The sequence below is a fragment of the Podarcis raffonei genome, chromosome 2 (assembly GCF_027172205.1).
Source record: "Podarcis raffonei isolate rPodRaf1 chromosome 2, rPodRaf1.pri, whole genome shotgun sequence".
NCBI lineage: Eukaryota > Metazoa > Chordata > Lepidosauria > Squamata > Lacertidae > Podarcis > Podarcis raffonei.
The window spans coordinates 117514970-117533941 of NC_070603.1; the positions used below are offsets into that span (position 1 = coordinate 117514970).

Here is an 18972-nt window from a genome sequence, read left to right on the forward strand (position 1 = left end):
TTTAAAATCTGAAATTAAATACAGTAGTACCTCCGGTTGCGAATGGGATCTGTTCCGGAGGTCTGGCCATATCCCGAAGTTTTCGCAATCGGAGAGACCGCTTCTGCGCATGCACGCGTGGCGGTAGACCGCTTCTGCGCATGCACGCATGGCGATAGACCGCTTCTGCGCATGCACGAGCGGTGAAACACTTCCGGGATTGCCGCTTTCGCAACCCGAAGTTTACATTACCCGAGGTTCCGCTGTATGTCATCTGAACCTGTGCACCCTGGATATTCCAGTGTTCCTTTCTACCTTAACTGTCAGGCAGCCCATGCCTCTGATTGCCAGTTGCTGGAAACGACAGGAGGGGAAAGGGCTCTTGTTCTCGGGTCCTGCTTTTGGGCTTTCCATTGGGGCAAATGGTTGGCCACTGTGAGCAGGATGCTGGACTTGATGCCACCTGATTCAGCAGGGCTCTTCTTACAGTCTTATGCCACACCACCACACGGATAGCTTCAGAGGTCGGCAGCTACCCAAGTGGGCAGGAAGGAATGATGTGCTGCCAGCTACACATGTGGGCAAGATCAGGGAGAGGTATTGTCCGATCTCGCTGTGATGCCACAACACATCCCGTTAGAGCAGCCTTCCCCAAGCTGGTGCCCTCCAGATGTTTTGGATCACAGCTCCCATCAGTCTGAGGCCAGCATGGCTGTGCAGCATTAAGAGGAGGGCAAGGGGGGAACTTCTGTTGCCATTTGGAGCAACTTCTCAATTGCCCTTAAATTGGCATCGCCAGCCACCACTGGCCATAGGCAGAAGGGCAATGGGACGAGAGATGGGATGCTTACCTTTGTACAGTAGAGTACATCTGACCCCACAGGCCTGGGGTTCCTCCTCCTGTTTTAAGACCATGTTGGAAACATCTGGCGTTCCATGGGTACAAGCATGCAGAAACACAGTGGTGGTAGGGATCTGAAATGCATATTCTGTTCTCGTTTATAATAATTTGATGCTGCCTTTTTAAAAACGTTGCTAACAGGAAACACAGTATTTTTCTGGTCTTTTTGTTCAAAGTGCATATCTACTGAGTGAGAAATAAATAAATAAATAAATCTGGCGCGTTGTAATGGAATGGCACAGCTTAGACCGGGATGGGGAACCAGCAGTCTGCCAGATGTTGCTAGACCCCAGCTCCCCTGATCAATGATCTGTGGCAATGCTGAGTGGGGAGGGAAGGTGATGAGACTTGGGAGCCCAAAACATCTGGAAGGAGTCAGGCTGAGGAACATGTTTTACAGAGAGAGAGAGAGAGAGTTCAATTGCCAGTCTAGAGCAGGCAAGTTGGGCTAGAAATGTAAATGCATCATCTTACAACTTAAAATTTAGTAGATTTATATGAATTGAACTGTAGGTTGGATGTTAAAATCTTTGTTTTTCTCATTAAATTCTACATTACAAAATATCTGTTGCTCCATGCACTGTCTCATGTACGGATGACCACTGCCCCATGCAGTGAACTGCAGAACATCACCCCTGGAGGCGCACTCCATTGTCTCTCAAGACAAGACGGATGCCAACGCAAGTCGATACCAGTGACTCATGCTGGTCTGGTGAGGTATTTTGCTCCACCAAAAACTCTGTGCAGACAAATCCTTCAAAATAATAAATAAAAAATAAGTTTTTATTATGCTCGTATATTTCATGTCAGCTCTTGGGCAAGTAACAGAGTCCAAAAGATAAATTAAAACACAGATAAATTAAACACAGTTAAAACATGACGAAAGACGCTAGAACTGATATCCTTCCAACACAATCAAACGTAAACTTTTCTTATGGCTGAGTGCATACATTCTCCAACAGAGCTAGAAAAGTATTTCAAATATCTGTGTGCCCCGGCGACCCACTGCCTGGGATTCCTCTAGCCCTGTTCATCCAGATAACTATTTGGTGCAATGTCAAAAGGTGGGAAGGGCCAGGGAACCGCACACTTTGCCGGCTTCTCCAATGGCAAGGGCGCTGGGGGCGATCATGGCATCTTCTGCCTCCGCCAAGGTCTCACAAGAGTCTGCCTGAAGAACAGTCAGAGGATGGGCATCAAGGGGACACTTCCTTTTTTGCAACTTCCTCTGTGCATCCTTTTGCCTGCGAACCGCCGCTTGTTCGGGGGTTTCAGTAGCCCGGCGCCGCGCATTCCTTTCGGCTTCAACGCGCCGCCGCTGCAGCCGCTGCTCCGGGGTCTGCCGCGCTCTGTGGCGTCTCTGGCGCTGCCTGGCCAGGAGCCTCTTCCGCAGTTCTCGAGTTTCCACGTTGAAGCACACGTTCATCTGTATGTACCGATCTGCAAGGATGTCAAAATTGAAGCGGGGCGAATTGTGTTTGGGGTTTGTGTTTGGAGGGGAGGGCAGGAAGAAATTGCTTGGATCATGGAAGGTTGAAGTATGTGGGAAGAGGGGACTGGCGATGTGAGAATGTTCAAGTCACATTTGTGGCAGACTTCGCTTTACATAGGAAGCTGCCTTTTGCTGAGTGAAACCATCTGCTCTGACTGGGGCAGCTCTCCAAAGTTTCATTCTGGGGATATTCCCAGTGCAACTTTGAGAGATGCTGAGCTTTGAACTCGGGACCTTCTGCACCCAAAGTAGATGCACTGCCATCTACCTATGGCTCTCCCCTTATTTGCTATCATGGTTCTTCAAATAAACGCTCAGTCTGTCCTGAACCCAGAATAGTTTCAATTAAACTCGGACTTGGAGAGGTTGAAACCTAGTCCAGCACTTCAACAGTTAACAAAGTAAAAGGTAAAGGTTAAAAGAAGCAGTAACCTGGAAAGTTCAAGTACTGTCAGGCTTTTGAAGGCTTCAGATGACTAAGCCTTTGCTGAGCCAACCTCTTCCTGTGTTCAGCTAGCAGAGCTCCCTGGGAGCTGTCCAGAATCCAAATTTAATCTTGCTTTAGCGACATGGAAGAGGCTGTGGTATTCATGCGGGTGGCGCTGTGGGTTAAACCACAGAGCCTAGGACTTGCCGATCAGAAGGTCGGCGGTTCGAATCCCCGTGACGGGGTGAGCTTCTGTTGCTCTGTCCCTGCTCCTGGTTCCGTTCCCTGTAAGAGTCCAATCCCTGGCCTCTTCAAGTAGGGCTGAGAGAGACTTCTGTCTGCAGCCTTGGAGACCCCAATGGGCTGACTGGTTACAAGCCAACTTCTGATGTTCCCATGTGACTGAGAGAGAGCAGCTGGCCTGAGGCAACCCAATGACCTGCACGGAGATATGGGGATGTGGACTCTCCTTCCATGGAGGTTTTTCAACAGAGCTTCTGTAATAGATGCTTTAGCTGAGATTCCTAGATGAGCCTTGAGGGTACTGCCCAACTCTATGATTCTATGAGATCTGCAAACTAGGGGCTTCCTGGCTTACTACTTGAACCTCACATGCTTGGGGCCAAACTATATCCATCCATCCATCTATCTATCTATCTATCTATCTATCTATCTATCTATGCACAACTGTGGGAGACTTTTCCTCTTTGCCATAGCCCCAATCAGGTCACACCCCTCACCGCTCAGGAGCTGCTGTTGGCTGCAGAGAGAAAATATGTAGGTTTACATTTTTCCTTCTCTGCAGCGAACAGCAGCTCTGGGGGAAAGCAATCTACTTGGCTGCTTTGCAAGGGGGCAAGGTTTAGCATCCCCTCCTCACACACTCCTACTTCCCCAGCACAAGTGCAAAAGCCATGGTTTAATGACCTCAGAAATGTTGGAACGTTAATGAGTCAGCCACCAGAACCCTTACTTAATAAGTTGATGTCCACGTCATCCTCCGTTTTGGCCTCCAGGGGGAGCCTCTGCATCGTCTTTGGGGAATCTGAAGAGGCTCCGGATGACTCCAGAGAATTCAGCTCATCCTCTGGTGGGAACAGCACCTGCAATTCAAATAGGCATCTACTCAGTGAACAAAGTGCAAACAACAAGGAACTAGGACCTTCTCTGGCCTAGAGGAAAAATCAAGTGGCAGTCGCAGTGCAAATCAGGAACCAGGGTCAACGTGGGATGGACTTTTGTGTGATTACAAATATCTAAACAAAATGACTAAATTGTCTGCTGCTCTATTTTCCACGGGGAAATTTCCCACTTTTAGGAACACACCCACCCGCCTCAATTAGGCAGTATGAATGAATGAGGAAGGACTCAATGGAAGAGCATCTACTTTGCATGCAAAAGGTTGCGGGTTCAATCCCCGACATCTCCAGGCAGGGATGAGAAAAGGATCCCTGGCTGAAAATTTTCAGAGCTGCTTCCAGTCTGTGTAGACAGAACTGAGCTAGGTGCACCAACAGCTTGACTCAGGAAGTACAGGAAGCTGGGCATTAGGCTAACACAATCCCAAGCAAACTGGGCGTTTGGGGTGGATTCAACGCCAATCAAAGCTGCAATATACTTTTTTTTTCCAGGGAACTCTCCCTAAAAAGTACATCTATTTATTTGCAGAGCTCTTCAAGCATGCTAAAATTAATACATCAATAGCTTTTAGTGTCTCCAACCTCTACCACCCGCCCCTTAAAATGTGAACAATGGAAGGGAAATCTGTTCTATTTTGCCATTATGTCTCGGAAAACAATGCAATAAAAATAATTTCCACGTAAAACTTTGAAATGGTCTGAACGTAACAAGCCACGCTGCTTTTTTTTACCCTAATCAGACATTCGAATTCAGTTACGTTGGGATATTGAGAAATACCTTTGAGGTCTTTATACAGCACATAGAAGCATAATGTGAGTTGTATCAAGCTAAGTTAATAATGGATGATATGAATATGTCTGTGGAAAACGTTAAAATTTTCAGAGGAATCTATTCTTTTGAACCACATACCTGCTATATGGAATTTGACAACTGGACAGCTCCATCTAATCAATAGATATAACTAGACGTGCAAGTTATGAATGGATTGTTTACGGACGTAGACTTTGCATGGACAAGTAGAATGACATTTGGAATGCATTCATACAAAAAATAGCAGGTTAAAAATAAACATATATGTATATGGCTAGTAATAATAGTAATTAGATAAGCATTTATATGGAACTGGAACTGTTAACTCTTGCAATGATATAATACTGTATAGCTTTATTTTTATTTTGCGTTGTCCAGTTAAACTTTTCTTAATAATAAATAATAATAAAAGCTATGTCAGGGGTGGGGGATTTTTTTCAGTCCTAGGGCACAAATTCCCATCTGAGCAACCTTCTGAGATCAGTGGTGGGTGGGGCCAGAGGCAAAAGTGGGCAGAGCAACCAATACAAATTTTACCTTTGTAAAGTAAGATTCTAGCCCTCAAGGTTCTAGATAAGGCACTTGGAAGCTGCTTTGTGCTCTGGTAGCTCTTTCCCTCTTCCCACACAACATTCCTCCATTTGGGGGCTATCTGAGGAGGAAAGTTTGTAAAAGAGGCGGGCATACTATTAAGATGGGAACATACGATGCTGCCTTATAATGACTCAGACCATTGGTCCATCTAGTTCAGTACTGTCTACATTGATTGGCCATGGCTCTCCTCAGCCACATTGGGAGATCTTTGCCAACACTATACTGGACAAGCTCTGTGACTGAGCTACAGCCTTTCCTGGAGGTGGCTGGGGTGACCCCAAAGGCTGGCACACCCACCTTTGGCTCCTGTCTCTTGGGCTCCTGCGGCCTCAGGAGGAAGACCTCCGCCAGGGCCACCGCCTGGGCACAAGTCTCTGGGCGGCGTTCCCTAACCCAGCTCTCCATCTTTACAGGGAGGACGCTCAGAAACTGCTCCAGGATCAGCAAATCCAAGATCTGCTCCTTCGAGCGCCTCTCCGGCTTCAGCCACTGGTGGCAAACCTCCCAGAGCCTCTTGCAGACGTCTCGAGGCCTCTCAGCTTGCCGACAGCGGAACTGCCGGAAACGCTGGCGCAGAGCCTCCACGCTGGCAGCGTCCTCGTCAAGAAGCATCTCCTCTTCTGCTTCCTCGGAGGAGTCTGCGTTGTCAGAAGCCTGCTGAGCTTCCCTGCTCAGGCCTGTCTGCCTTTGGGTGGCCCACAGTCCTTTGGGCCACTGGCTGACATTGCTCCTTCCCGTCGCTGAGAGGACCCTGCCGTCCTCTGCAGGCTTCCCCGAGGCAGGTGGGGTCTGTGGGTTCTTCCACCCTGGGGCAGGGGACTGCATTGTCCTACGGAAGTCCTGCAACTGGGCTTCCCAGCGCTCTCGCTGCCCCTCTTCAGGCTCCAGTTTAACTGGCTGCAATGCTGCTGCCCCTTTCAGTGACTCCCCTGTGGTCTCCATCTGGACCACGTGAAGGTCTTCTTGCGCTGCCAAATCATCTCCCAATTTGGCTTGCCCTCGGTCCTGCATCTTCCTTTTCGCTTCGGGCCGCACCTGAGCTGGAAAGGAGAAAGCAATGGGTTTTATTTGCTAGCTCCCTTAAAACATCAGCACAAGCCAGGAGTAGCCAATGTCGTGCCTTCCTGATACTGCAGGACTCCAACTCCCATCAGGCCTAGAAGGCATGGCCAATGATATGGGATGGTGGGACTTGTAGTCCATCAAGATCTGCATGGCACCATTTTGACTAAAGGTCTAATTCTCATCCTAAAGGTCTAATTCTCACCAAAGTGGTCGGCCTCTGTTTGGGCTGTTTCACTTCAGGTGGTGGGTGGAGGGCTCAAACAATGGAATGCAGAGTGGGGAAGCCATGCACACAGAAAACTATAATGTCAGGGAAAAGAGGTCTTAGCCTTCCCTCTGATATGGTAGCTGATATGGTAGCTTTCTATATGCAAGGATCTTTGGGAAGAGACAGAGGGGCATGTGCTCATGAAAGCATCCTGTGTGTCAATTTACACTTACACAGCACAGCGCAGCACTTACAAAGCACAGCACAGAACAGAACAGGAGTCCCCAACCTTTTTGAACTACAGTGGTACCTCAGGTTAAGTATTTAATTCGTTCCGGAGGTCCGTTCTTAACCTGAAACTGTTCTTAACCTGAAGCACCACTTTAGCTAATGGGGCCTCCTGCCGCTGCCGCACCACCGGAGCCCGATTTCTGTTCTTATCCTGAAGCAAAGTTTTTAACCTGAAGCACTATTTCTGGGTTAGTGGAGTCTGTAACCTGAAGCGTATGTAACCTGAGGTACCACTGTAGTGGGCACATTTTGAATTCTGAGAGGAGGTGCCAGTTACAAAATGTAACTGGGGAGGGTGTGGCATAACATAAAATGGCTGCTGTTAGGGGTTCTCATTTCACAGAAGCTGCTTAGAAAGTACCTACACACTTTGCCCCATGATGGTCTTCCCGCTAGGGTTAAAAACTTGCTTTTAAAAAGTGAAAGCTCAGTGTCCGGGACACCTGCCCTGCAGCACGACTGAGAGCCGTTGTGGTTACCATGATGCCGGTGGTCACCAGTTTAGCCACCCTGGTGGAGAAAGCGACAGTGACTTGCCCAAAGTGCTCTTCTCTATCAGAGGCAGTATACCTCTTGGAAGCCATTTTGGCATATACCGTTAAGTGGTATATTTTTATTATTTTTATTTATTTATTGAATTTATATACTGCCCTATACCTGGGGGTCTCAGGGCGGTTCCCAGAATAAAATCAAGATATAAAACCACAAAATACATAATAAAAATAAAAACAACAACCCAAAAGCGCCCCCCCAAAACACATTTTAAAAGGGCATAGGATGTTTGTCCCTTACCTTTCCCGCCCCGACCTGGCCACAGTGATCCATGTGACGGTCACCTCCAGGCTTGACTACTGTAATTCGCTCTACGCGGGGCTGCCCTTGAAGCTGTCCCAGAAACTCCAGCGGGTGCAGAATGCTGCAGCCAGGCTCCTCACGGGGTCTCTGCCATGGGAGCATATTCACCCAGTGCTTTTCAAGCTGCACTGGCTCCCGGTGGAGTACAGGGTCAGATTTAAGGTGCTGCTTTTGACCTTTAAAGCCCTTCACGGCCTAGGACCCTTGTACCTACGGGACCGCCTCACCCGGTATGCCCCACAGAGAACCTCAAGATCCATAAATAGCAACACCCTAGTGGTCCCGGTCCCAAAGGAAGTTAGATTGGCTTCAACCAGAGCCAGGGCCTTTTCAACTCTGGCTCCGGCCTGGTGGAACGCTCTGCCTCATGAGACCAGGGCCCTGAAAGATCTGATTTCTTTCCGCAGGGCCTGTAAGACAGAGTTGTTCCACCTGGCCTTTGGCTTGGAGCCAATTTGATTCCCTCCATCTCTTTTTTCTTTTCCTTTCTCCTCCTGCGATGAGGCTACATTTTAATATTTTAATGTTTCGATATTTTAATGTTGTATTTTAATTTTGTTTTTAAGTTGTAATCATTCAACTTGTTTTTATTATTGCTTGTTAGCCGCCCTGAGCCCGGCCTTGGCTGGGGAGGGCGGGGTATAAATAAAATTATTATTATTATTATTATTATTATTATTATTATTATTATTATTATTATATCAGATCAACGAAAGGCCTGGTTAAAAAGAAATGTTTTTGCCTGGTGCCTAAAGGTGTATAATGAAGGCGGTAGGTGAACTTCCCTGGAGAGACCATTCCACAGACGGGGAGCCACTGCAGAGAAGGCACACAAAGAAGGGCCTCAGAAGATGATCTCAGGATCTGTGTAGGTTCATATGAGAAGAGGCGGTCCTTGAGGTATTATGGTTCTGAGCTGCTTAAGGCTTTGTAGGTCAAAGCTTAAGGCTTTGACTTGGGCCCGGAAACTAATTGGTGGCCAGTACAGTCAGACCAGGATTGGTGTAATATGCTCAAAGCATCTTGCTTCGGTGAGCAACCTGGCTACTGAATTTTGCACTAGCTGAAGTTTCTGGACCATCTTCAGAGGCAGCCCTACGTACAACGCATTGCAGTAATCTAACCTTGAGGTTACCAGAGCATAGACAACAGTAGTTAGGCTGCTGTTGTTGTTGTTTAGTCGTTTCCGACTCTTCGTGACCCCATGGACCAGAGCACGCCAGGCACTCCTGTCTTCCCGCAGTTTGGTCAAACTCATGCTGGTAGCTTCAAGTAGTTAGGCTATCCCTGTCCAAATAGTGGTGAAGGACACCAGCTGAAGCTGATGGAAGGCACTCCACACCACTGAGGCCACCTGAGCCTTGAGCGACAGCAAAGGATCTAGGATCTACCCCCAGGGTACAAACCTGCTCCTTCAGGGGAAGTGTAACCCCATCAAGAGCAGGCAACCTCCCAGTCATCTGGTCTAGGGAACCACCCACCAACAGAACCTCTGTCTTATCTGGACTGAGCTTCAGTCTGTTGGCTCTCATCTAGTCCAATACTGAGGCAAGACACCAGTTTGTTGGGAATCACAAGTGTAGAGAGTGGTGCAGTTGTGCTCAGGTCCTGCTTGGGGTCTTTTCGCAGGCGACTGGCTGATTACTGTGAGAACAGGATGCTAAATTATGAGGGGCCTTTGGCTTGAGCCAGCCAAGCTCTTCTTAGGGACTTATGTGAGCTTCATGGCCGGGTGGGGATTTGAACCCTGCTCTCCCAGGTTGTAGTCCAACACTCTAACCACTACACCACATTGAGGAACAGATCTTTACCCAACATGATGGCTCTACTTTTGCCTTTCCACAGTCCCTCTGTGCAAAGTTGTGCTATTGGCTCCTCCTCTGTCTCTGGTGAGCGAGCAACCGCCTCTTCAAACATCAGGTTAACCTAAAAATAAAAAATGAAGGATTTATAGAGCATGTTAAGCAAAGCACCCAAAGCGGTTTGTGTGATTTTGACAACTCTGCAAAATAGGCCAGTATTGTTATTTTTATTGTTTAACAGTTTAGAAGCAAGATACAGTCGTACCTTGGTTTTCGAATGGAATCCATTCCGGGAGTCCGTTCGACTACCGAAAACGCTTGAAAACCAAGGCGCGGCTTACGATTGGCTGCAGGAGCTTCCTGCACTCAGTCGGAAGCTGCATCAGATATTCGTCTTCCGTAAAACGTCCACAAACTGGGACACTCACTTCTGGGTTTGCGGTGTTCGGGAGCCAAAACGTTCAAGTCACAAAGTGTTCAACAACCAAGGTACAATTGTATTACAAAATGAAATAGGGAGTACAAACAAAGAAAAAACAATAAAATTCGTTTCCTCTAAAATTTGTATCCTGAACTGCCTTGTGTATAGTAACAAAGGAAGACCATATGCAAATCAAAAGTGAAATGAAATGAAATTATAAACTGAAGTGGCAGGTACCTGGAAGTGTCCTCTGCAGCCTCCCCACAAAGATTGTCTCTGGGCCCCTTGAAGGATTCACAAAGAAAGAAATGTTCTCACCTGTTGCTTCTGCTCCTCAAGCTCCTGCGACCCAAGCAGGAAATCCTCTGCCAGAATCACTGCCTGGGCGCAAGTCTCTGGCCCATGCCCCTGAACCCAGATCTGCATCTCTGGGGGCAGGATGGCCAGGAACTGCTCCAGGATCACCAGCTCCAGGATCTGCTCCTTGGTGTGCTCCTCTGGCCTCAGCCACTGGTGGCAAAGCTCCTGGAGATGCCTCCACAACCCCATGGGTCCTTCGGCTTCTTGGTAGCAGAAGTGCCTGAAGTGGTGGCAGCGTGCCTCCAAGCTGCCAAAGTCTGGACTCTCTTCTTTCACTCCTGTGGGAGAATCCAGGCGGTGCTCACAGACCTTGAGGGATCCTCTTGAAAAGTCTGGCAGGGTTCTCTTCGTAAGCTCGCTCTGAGGCCACTGAGTGGTGTCTGTCACTCCATTCGCAGACAGAATGAGCAAATCCCTAGGGCCCTCTCCAGACTCAGGATCAAGCAAGCATGGATCATCATGTTCTGTGTGAGGGGGTTGTGCCGGCTGCATGAAGTCTTGCCACTGGGTTTCACAGGACCCGTCCTCCGGTTCCTCCTTTATTGGGAACGGAGACAGCCTTCTTGACAGCTCTTCAGTGGTCTCAACCTGGACAACATGCAGGTCCCTTCCTCCTGCCTCAGGCACCTCCCCTTTTTCAGGCTCTTCAAGGTCCTGGTCCTCCATTTTGACTTCTGGTGGTATCCAGTGCCCTGTAAATAAAAGACTTCTTAGATCAGGCACATCAGAACTATGTACAGTGGTACCTCAGTTTTCAAGCATCTTGGAGGCCAAACGTTTCGATTTTCGAACGCCAAAAACCTGGAAGTAATTGCTTCCGTTTTCGAACACACCTCAGAAGTTGAATGGCTTCCACAGTCCCCCCCCCCCAATTTTTCCAATTGAACTTGTAGCCAGCCCTTTGCGCTTCAGTTTTCGAAGGTTTCAGAAGTCAAACAGTCTTCCGGAACAGATTACATTTGAGAACTGAGGTACCACTGTACTCCCATGGTTAGAGCTTTAGACCAGGGATGAGGAACCTTTTGTTTTTTCCTAGCAAGGGTTGAATTCTCTCAGCGGTCGTCTGTCAAGGGCTGTGTACTGGTAGCGGGCAGGGAGGGCTGCAGTGAGAAAGCCAAAACTGGATGGGGCCCAAAAGGAGGTGGGGAACCCCGTTTTATTTCTCTCTCTTTCTGCCACATTTGTTTCTCTTCACTTTCACCCCCCACCCTGCACATGGAATTCGACTGAAGACAATTCTGAGCTCAACAGACCAACAGTCTGACTAAATATTTCTTATAAAGCAGTGCACGGTAACACAAAAATTAAACGCATTCATAATAGCAATCTGTAAAACATAATTTAAAACTCGCTCCCTACCCCCCCCCCCGGGACAGAGTAATTGCCACACATAGGAAGAACAAGGATATAGGTTTGAGTGCTTCACCTGTAGTTTTATAAATAATTTAATGTGTCAATACAAATCGAATTGTTAATATTTCAATGGTTGTATAAGGGATTGGTATTTTGACCAGAGTGTAATTGAAATTAATAAGATTTTGGAACACAGAAATAAAGTAAATCATCAAACCATCAATTCTAGCATGCCGGGGGGGGACCTAAATTATCTGAATGATTGGTATTAGTAATTGTATTATAATTTGGCATTGTTATAATGAGGCAAGTATTGGATTATTGTAACTGAAAATTAATAAAAATCATTATAAAATTAAAAATAAAACTCACTCCCCCACCTGCCTCCTGGCCACCATTAACAACCAAAGTGATGAACACTCAGGGATGACATTAAACTCAACCCAGGAAGAGCCACGGAAATGCATATCTGTAGCTTTTACCAAATGTTTGGTGTGACGTAAGCGGCGATGCCTGAGAGGACCCGGCCTTCCTCAGCACCTCCTCAGCATCTTTCCTCCTTTGCCTCATGAGGCGCATCCTCTTCCAGGAGTCTTCCCTGTGCTTCTTTTGGTATGCGCTGTCCAGCTTCCGCTCTTCCCTGATCATCTTCATTGCTCTCCTCGCCTTCTCTCGCTCAAGGAGTCTCTGCTCGTCGCTTTGCCTCGCCCGGCTCTCTCTCTTCCTCTCGGCGGCGCTCTTGCTCATCGTGCAGAAAACGGGCACCCTCCCTTCAGCAGTTGTTTCGTGGAGTTTTATATATTTGAAAATTCATGAAACGACAGGTGACTGGGCTTCGCGTGATAGAGGCTGGCTCCCACCATTTCCCAACAGGGTCTTTGTCCCAAAAGGCGAGGGAAGGGACTGTGTTCAGCTCCGGGGTGGATCCATCTCTTTGGTCTAGCTGGGAAGAGTCAGAAAGGGAGAGAAGCTTCTGGAAGAAGCCTGTAAATTTCTTCCACAGTTGAGGAGAAGTTAAAGACGTATATGGGCAATCTCTGAAAGATAAATGGTATTTCGAGGAGTTAGTGATCTAACAGTTACCGTATTTTTCGCTCCATAAGACGCACTCCCCCCCCCAAAAAAGTAAGGGGAAATGTGTGTGTGTGTTAAAAAGCAAATGCAGCGGGAGGCAGGCAGGAAAAGCCCCCAAGAGCCGCACACAAGCTCCGCGCAGCTCTTGCGGGCTTTTCCCTAGGAGGGAGAAGGGACTGACGCGGCCAGTCAGTCCCTTCTCCCTCCTCGTAGAAAAGCCCGCAGGAGCTGCACGCTCCTTAAAGGGTGAGCAGCTCCTGTGGGCTTTTGCGGAATGTGGGGGAATTGCTATAGCCGCATGCGGCCTCTCCCGGAGGGACTGCGCGCGGCTATGGCAGAAGCCAAGACAGCCAGCGGGATGGATCCTGCTCGCTGTCTTCGCTTCTTTACTCTTTGGGGCTAGGGGGGGACCCGGGCTTCCCCCGGCAGCCCCGAGAAGTTCTGGGAGAAGCAGACAGGCTGCTTCCCCCCCCCCTTGATTTCCCCCTCTAAAACTAGGTGCGTCTTGTGGTCCGGTGCGTCTTATAGAGCGAAAAATACGGTCCCTTTCCTGCCTCTGTTTGCTTTCTCCTCTCTATCTCTTTTTGAGCTCTTTGATGGCTGAGAACAGCCTTTAATGCCATAATCTGTTGGGAGGAAGTGATATTATTGGGTACCTTCTTTTGATGTTGGACATTGTTTGAAGAAAGTGAGGCATTGGGAGAGGTGGCTAATGAATACAGTCATACCTTGGGTTACAGACGCTTCAGGTTGCGTTTTTTCGGGTTGTGGACTGCCAAAACCCAGAAGTACCGGAACGGGTTACTTCCGGGTTTTGGTGGTCGTGCATGCGCAGAAGAGCTAAATCACGCTTTGCGCATGCGCAGAAGCGCCGAATTGCAACCCGCACGTGCACAGGTGCTGGTTGCGAATGCTGTGGGTTGAGAACGTGCATCCCACACGGATCATGTTCACAACCCGAGCATCCATTGTAATCTGCGCGTAGCCAGTCAAGCAAGCCACGCAGGCTAACAGGCTAGCTATCAGATGATTTTGGACCGAGTTCTTTGAAGCTCGTGCACGGACTGATCAGCAAACTAAGGCTACCTGGGGAGTCGCTTCGCCACTTCTTGAGGGCTTCCAAGTGACAGAAAGAAGTGTTTGCTTGGTATGTATCTATTGAGTGCTGTATAGAATAAAATATCTAATCTTTTCCCTCACTCGTGTTTTGTATTACTTCTGGATCTCATTTTAAAAGAACCACCTTGCATTTGGCAATACAATACCTTGAGAAGTGTCCATTTGCTGGACCAAAGGCCCAGTTAGCTCACAGGCCGACCTGGTAAGGTAAGAGGTAAAGCACCCCAGGATGGTTAAGTCCAGTCAAAGGCAACTATGGTGTTTCGGCACTCATCTGGCTTTCAGGCCAAGAGAGCCGGTGTTTGTCCACAGACAGTTTCTGGGTCATGTGGCCAGCATGACTAAACCGCTTCTGGTGCAACAAGACACCATGATGAGTGCCAGAGCACACGGAAATGCCTTTTACCTTCCCGCCACAGCAGTGCCTTTTGATCTACTTGCACTGGTGTGCTTTCGAATTGCTAGGTTAGAAGAAGCTCGCTCCGTTGTGGGGATTCGAACCGCTGACCTTCCGATCGGCAAGCCCAAGAGGCTCAATGGTTTTATACCACAGCGCCACCCGTCCGATGGGAAGTCCACAAGAAGGAAGCGAGTGCAACAGCACTACTTTTCCCCACTTGTGATTCCCAGCCACTGGCATTCAGAGGCATCCTGCCTGCCTCTAACAGTGAAGGCAGAATCACTGGCCTGCTGCCTATTTTCTTGGAGAGGTCTCTGACAGAAGAATTATATTAAAATAAATTTTGCCCTGTCTTGCATGGTTCACATATAATATCTCGTTTTGAACATAGCATATCATCAGACTCTGAGAAAAAATGTTTAAAATTATGCATATCAACTGTACATTATAGGAAAGAAATGGATTGTATGCTTGGTGGGGATGCAGGAGACAGGAGGGCTAGACTTTTGCCTTTGAGGCGTCCCTTGAAGACTTTTTATGCTGACAGGCCTAGGCTGATTAACCAGTCATTTTAATGCATGGGTAGGCAAACTAAGGCCTGGGGGCCGGATGCGGCCCAATCGCCTTCTCAATCCAGCCCACGGACAGTCTGGGTATCAGCGTATTTTTACAGGAGTAGAATGTGTGCTTTTATTTAAAATGCATCTCTGGGTTATTTGTGGGGCAATGGAATTCGTTCTTTTTTTTTTTCCTTTTCAAAATATAGTCCGGCCCCTGGGCTATAGCCCCTGACAAGGTCTGAGGGACAGTGGACCGACCCCCTGCTGAAAAAGTTTGCTGACCCCTGTTTTAATGGATATGTTATTTTGTTTTTATGGAGTTTAGTTTTATTATACTTGGCTGCACACACACATACATATATATGTATATATGTATATACAGTGCTTTGATATTTTTTATACAAGTTGGTGGTATACTAACAAACATTTATAAAGAAATTGATTTATTAGTCACTTTTTATATAAAAAGCTTCTGAGACTTGCAAAAGATTAAGAGGTTGACATTTTCATGGAATTACCCCCCATGGATAACCATTAAAAATAAGGTGTATTTTAAAATGCTATATAACAAACAGATAATTGTAGTCATTTTGTGGGTTGCATTTTGTTTTATGATTTCATCTGATTTTGGCTTATGTTTTGTCTAATCCTTGCCTTAGACTGGTGTTTTTCAGTATCAAGTGCCTCTTTGAACATTGGCAGAATAACCCGTATATATATATTTCTAATTAAATAACCCTGATACTTAACATTGGCCATTAAGAGACAACAAAGATAAGAGATAATACTGCTTTTTAAAAAATGTTTAAATATTGCTATATACATTTCCCTGATATTTTATGTAGGGGCAGTAAAGTTCCTTTTATAAAATAAATAATGTGATGAAAATTATCTCCCAAACATAATCTGTTTAGCTCTGACTGTGTGTGTGGCCACAGGTAACAAATTTAACTATATTCAAACCCAACTAAAAACCAGCTTTTATTAACCCTCACTTTTTAATAATTCTTTTTTAAAAAGAGAAGCTGAATATGAAACAGGGCATTCGATTACAATAGATGTGATCATTAATCCCCACAATGCACGCACACCTGCTTAATCTGTGTAATCTGCTCAGAGGCTGCTTGGCTGTGGTTGCCATGGAAACCAGGAAACATCGAGGCCTAAATCCTGCTAAAGTTAATTTGGAGTAAAGCTTGCTTCTCACAAGTAGCGGAGGAGGTTGTGAAACTTTTTCTGAGTCTCCTAATGAGGAGGTGAACTCACACGACATACACCCACACAACAAACAAACCAACAAACATATCTTGCACATAGAAAAGTAGCTGGTCAGGAAGAAGCTTCTGGCCTAGACTTTTCTGACATACTAGTTTTCCCACATACAGGTAATCTTGCTATATTTTAATGGAGAAACATTCAGTCATGTGAGCCTTCACCTGTTGTCTAAAGTGGCACAGGTAAAGTTTGCCTCCTTGTCTGATGTATGTGGTTACCAACGTCAAACCTTTAAAAGTAGTCATGAAGACCGACTCCAACCCCACTGCTGTGAATGGGGAGCTCATCACAAACTCATTTTAGCTCAAACTGGGCCTAGGGTTGATATAAGAATTAGAGACCCCCCAGGTGTATAATTTCATTCCCGGTATTTTAATAAAAGGTAAAGGTACCCCTGCCCGTACGGGCCAGTCTTGCCAGACTCTAGGGTTGTGCGCTCATCTCACTCTATAGGCCAGGAGCCAGCGCTGTCTGGAGACACTTGCGGGTCACGTGGCCAGTGTGACAAGCTGCATCTGGCGAGCCAGCGCAGCACACGGAACGCCGTTTACCTTCCCGCTAGTAAGCGGTCGCTATTTATCTACTTGCACCCGGAGGTGCTTTCGAACTGCTAGGTTGGCAGGCGCTGGGACCGAACGACGGGAGCGCACCCCGCTGCGGGGATTCGAACCGCCGACCATGCGATCGGCAAGTCCTAGGCGCTGAGGTTTTACCCATAGCGCCACCCGCGTCCCTGCTTTTATAGTAGTGCTGCTTTAATTGCATTTAACCTTTTAGATTAGCCTTGAATTTCGTGTGTTCTGCATTTGTGAGTCTCTCCCTCCTACACCGCATTCCATCTCTCCTTATCTATTTTTTATTCATTTTATTTTATTTTATTTACTGAATTTATATGCCGCCCTGCAGTTTCGTGATGGGAACGGGGGTCTCCCAGCAAAGTTCAGCACCCTTAGGAAACTACAGCTCCCACAATTCTCGGGGGAGGGGAAGCCATGGCAGCTGGGAGCAGTAGGACGCTGCTTGAAATCTGCAACGCAAATGGGGCTGTGTGTGTGTGTGTGTGTAAAAAAGCAACTAGATTACCCAAATACATAGAACAGGATTTGTTTTACAATGTGCAAAAGAGGAAAGCGTCCTGGCAAGCCACGTGTTTGGACGCAGCTGTTTCAAGGGGCAGGTGTCCCCCCTCCCCGCCTGCCCTCCTGCCTCCTCCTCTGCATCTGCTTCTCCTGCTCAGGGATCTCCTCTTCTGAATCATGCTTGCCCCACACACACCCCCCACACCCCCCACAACCTCCTTGAACTCACCCTCTCCTTGCAAATATTTCCACCAGGGGACGCGGGCAGGAAGTCCCCGGGCAACACGCCTTGCACGATTATGATCGCAGGCTGGAATGTGCAAAAGGGAAGTTTTTTGGGTGGTGGGGTTTGTGGGGGGTGGGTTCCCCTACCGAGAAGGGAAAAAGAGGGGGGGCGGGACAGGAAAGTGACATGCATTGCTCCCTTATCCCATTTCAGGAGCTCTCTAGGCAGGAGGACTCTCTGCGTTTAACCCGTTCAGTCTCTTTTCAGGAAAGCTGACCTTTCCTTATGGAGCAGGGAGTGAAGACAAAGACCAACTAAGTCCTGCTCAGAGTAGACCATAGCTGTCAATCTTCCCTTTTTTTGCGGGAAATTCCCTTATTCCAGCGCCGTTTCCGGCTGCTTCCTGCTGCTATCCCGGATTGTTAGATATCCCGTAGACTGTCCCCGGGACAGGTGAGGCTGCTGATCCCTTATTTTCAAATCTGAAAGTGGGCAGCTATGGAGTAGACCCACTGAAACTAATGAACTTTAGGTAATCTATTAATTTAGAATCATAGAAACAAAACCTCTACAATACCTTGGATAGCTCAGTTGGTAGAGCATGAGACTCTTGGGCAAAGGATATTCCTGCGTTGCTGGGGATTTTACTACAATAGATGACATTTGTGGTCCCTTCTAACTAATTCTACAATCCATAGGATTGTCAAGTTGGACAGGACCCCAACGGTCATCTAGTCCAACCCCCTGCAATGCTGGAATCAACTAATGGGCTCTTACTGTCAGAAAGTTCTTCCTGGTGTTCAGCTGGAATCTCCTCTCTTGTAACTTGAATCCAATGGTTCTGGTGCCACCCTCTGGATCAGGAGAAAACAAGCTTGCTCCATCTTCCATGTGGCAGCCCTTTGACGGGAGTCCACTGCATGCATGAAGAGCACATGCTCGCCAGCTGAGATACTGCCCTCCCTGTGTGGTGGCTTCTACCAGGCTGAAAGACATTCCCCTCCATAACACTAAATCTGACCAGATGATACTGGTCTAACAATAATCTCTTGGCCTAGCGGCCCCTAGCCTACTTCACAGCAGCCTTGTGAAGGCTAAAAAAGGGCAGGGGAGCTGAGAACCACACATGGCACCCAGAGGGCTTTTGAGGAGGGAGGGGATTAAAAAGAAAGCACTTGCACGGCAGGCAGAAATTCAACACGGTGTGTGGTATAGTAGTAGTGTAAGACTACGACCTGGGAGACCAGGGTTCAAATCCCCACTTGGCCACGAAGCTCACGCCCAACCTACCTCACAGGGTTGTTGGGATTAAGTAAGGAGTTGGAGAACCATTTAAGTCATTTTGAGCTTCTTGGAGAAAAAGGTGGGACAGCAACCCCCCTGGAGCCTATGAAATCCAGTAACCATTTGGAAACCCAATCTTGAACAAGTCAGTGCATTTTTAAAACCCATTCATTCTCTTTAGTACACTTCTCTTCTTTTTTATTTTTTTTCTGGCAGAGGTTCTTAACAACTTTTTTGGGGTCAAGGATTCCTTTGAG

General features: G+C 47.4%; 1 protein-coding gene across 3 annotated transcripts; it reads right to left on the bottom strand.

Moving 5' to 3' along the window:
* Positions 1 to 1635: 1635 nt before the first annotated feature.
* LOC128409209 (uncharacterized) lies at positions 1636 to 17738 on the bottom strand. 3 transcript variants are annotated; one of them, XM_053379476.1, is made up of 7 exons: positions 17435 to 17736; positions 12181 to 12637; positions 10304 to 11037; positions 9574 to 9688; positions 5641 to 6383; positions 3773 to 3902; positions 1636 to 2320 (listed from the first exon to the last, which is right to left on the bottom strand). In XM_053379476.1, exons 2-7 carry the CDS (start codon positions 12443 to 12445, stop codon positions 1938 to 1940), a joined length of 2370 nt encoding a protein of 789 aa, XP_053235451.1. In that variant the 5' UTR covers positions 12446 to 12637; positions 17435 to 17736; the 3' UTR covers positions 1636 to 1937. The 3 variants fall into 3 exon arrangements, with proteins under 3 accessions (XP_053235451.1, XP_053235452.1, XP_053235453.1); XM_053379477.1 differs by lacking the exon at positions 17435 to 17736 and adding an exon at positions 15943 to 16340; XM_053379478.1 differs by lacking the exon at positions 12181 to 12637 and having other exon boundaries at positions 17435 to 17738.
* Between the last annotated feature and the right edge of the window lie 1234 nt (positions 17739 to 18972).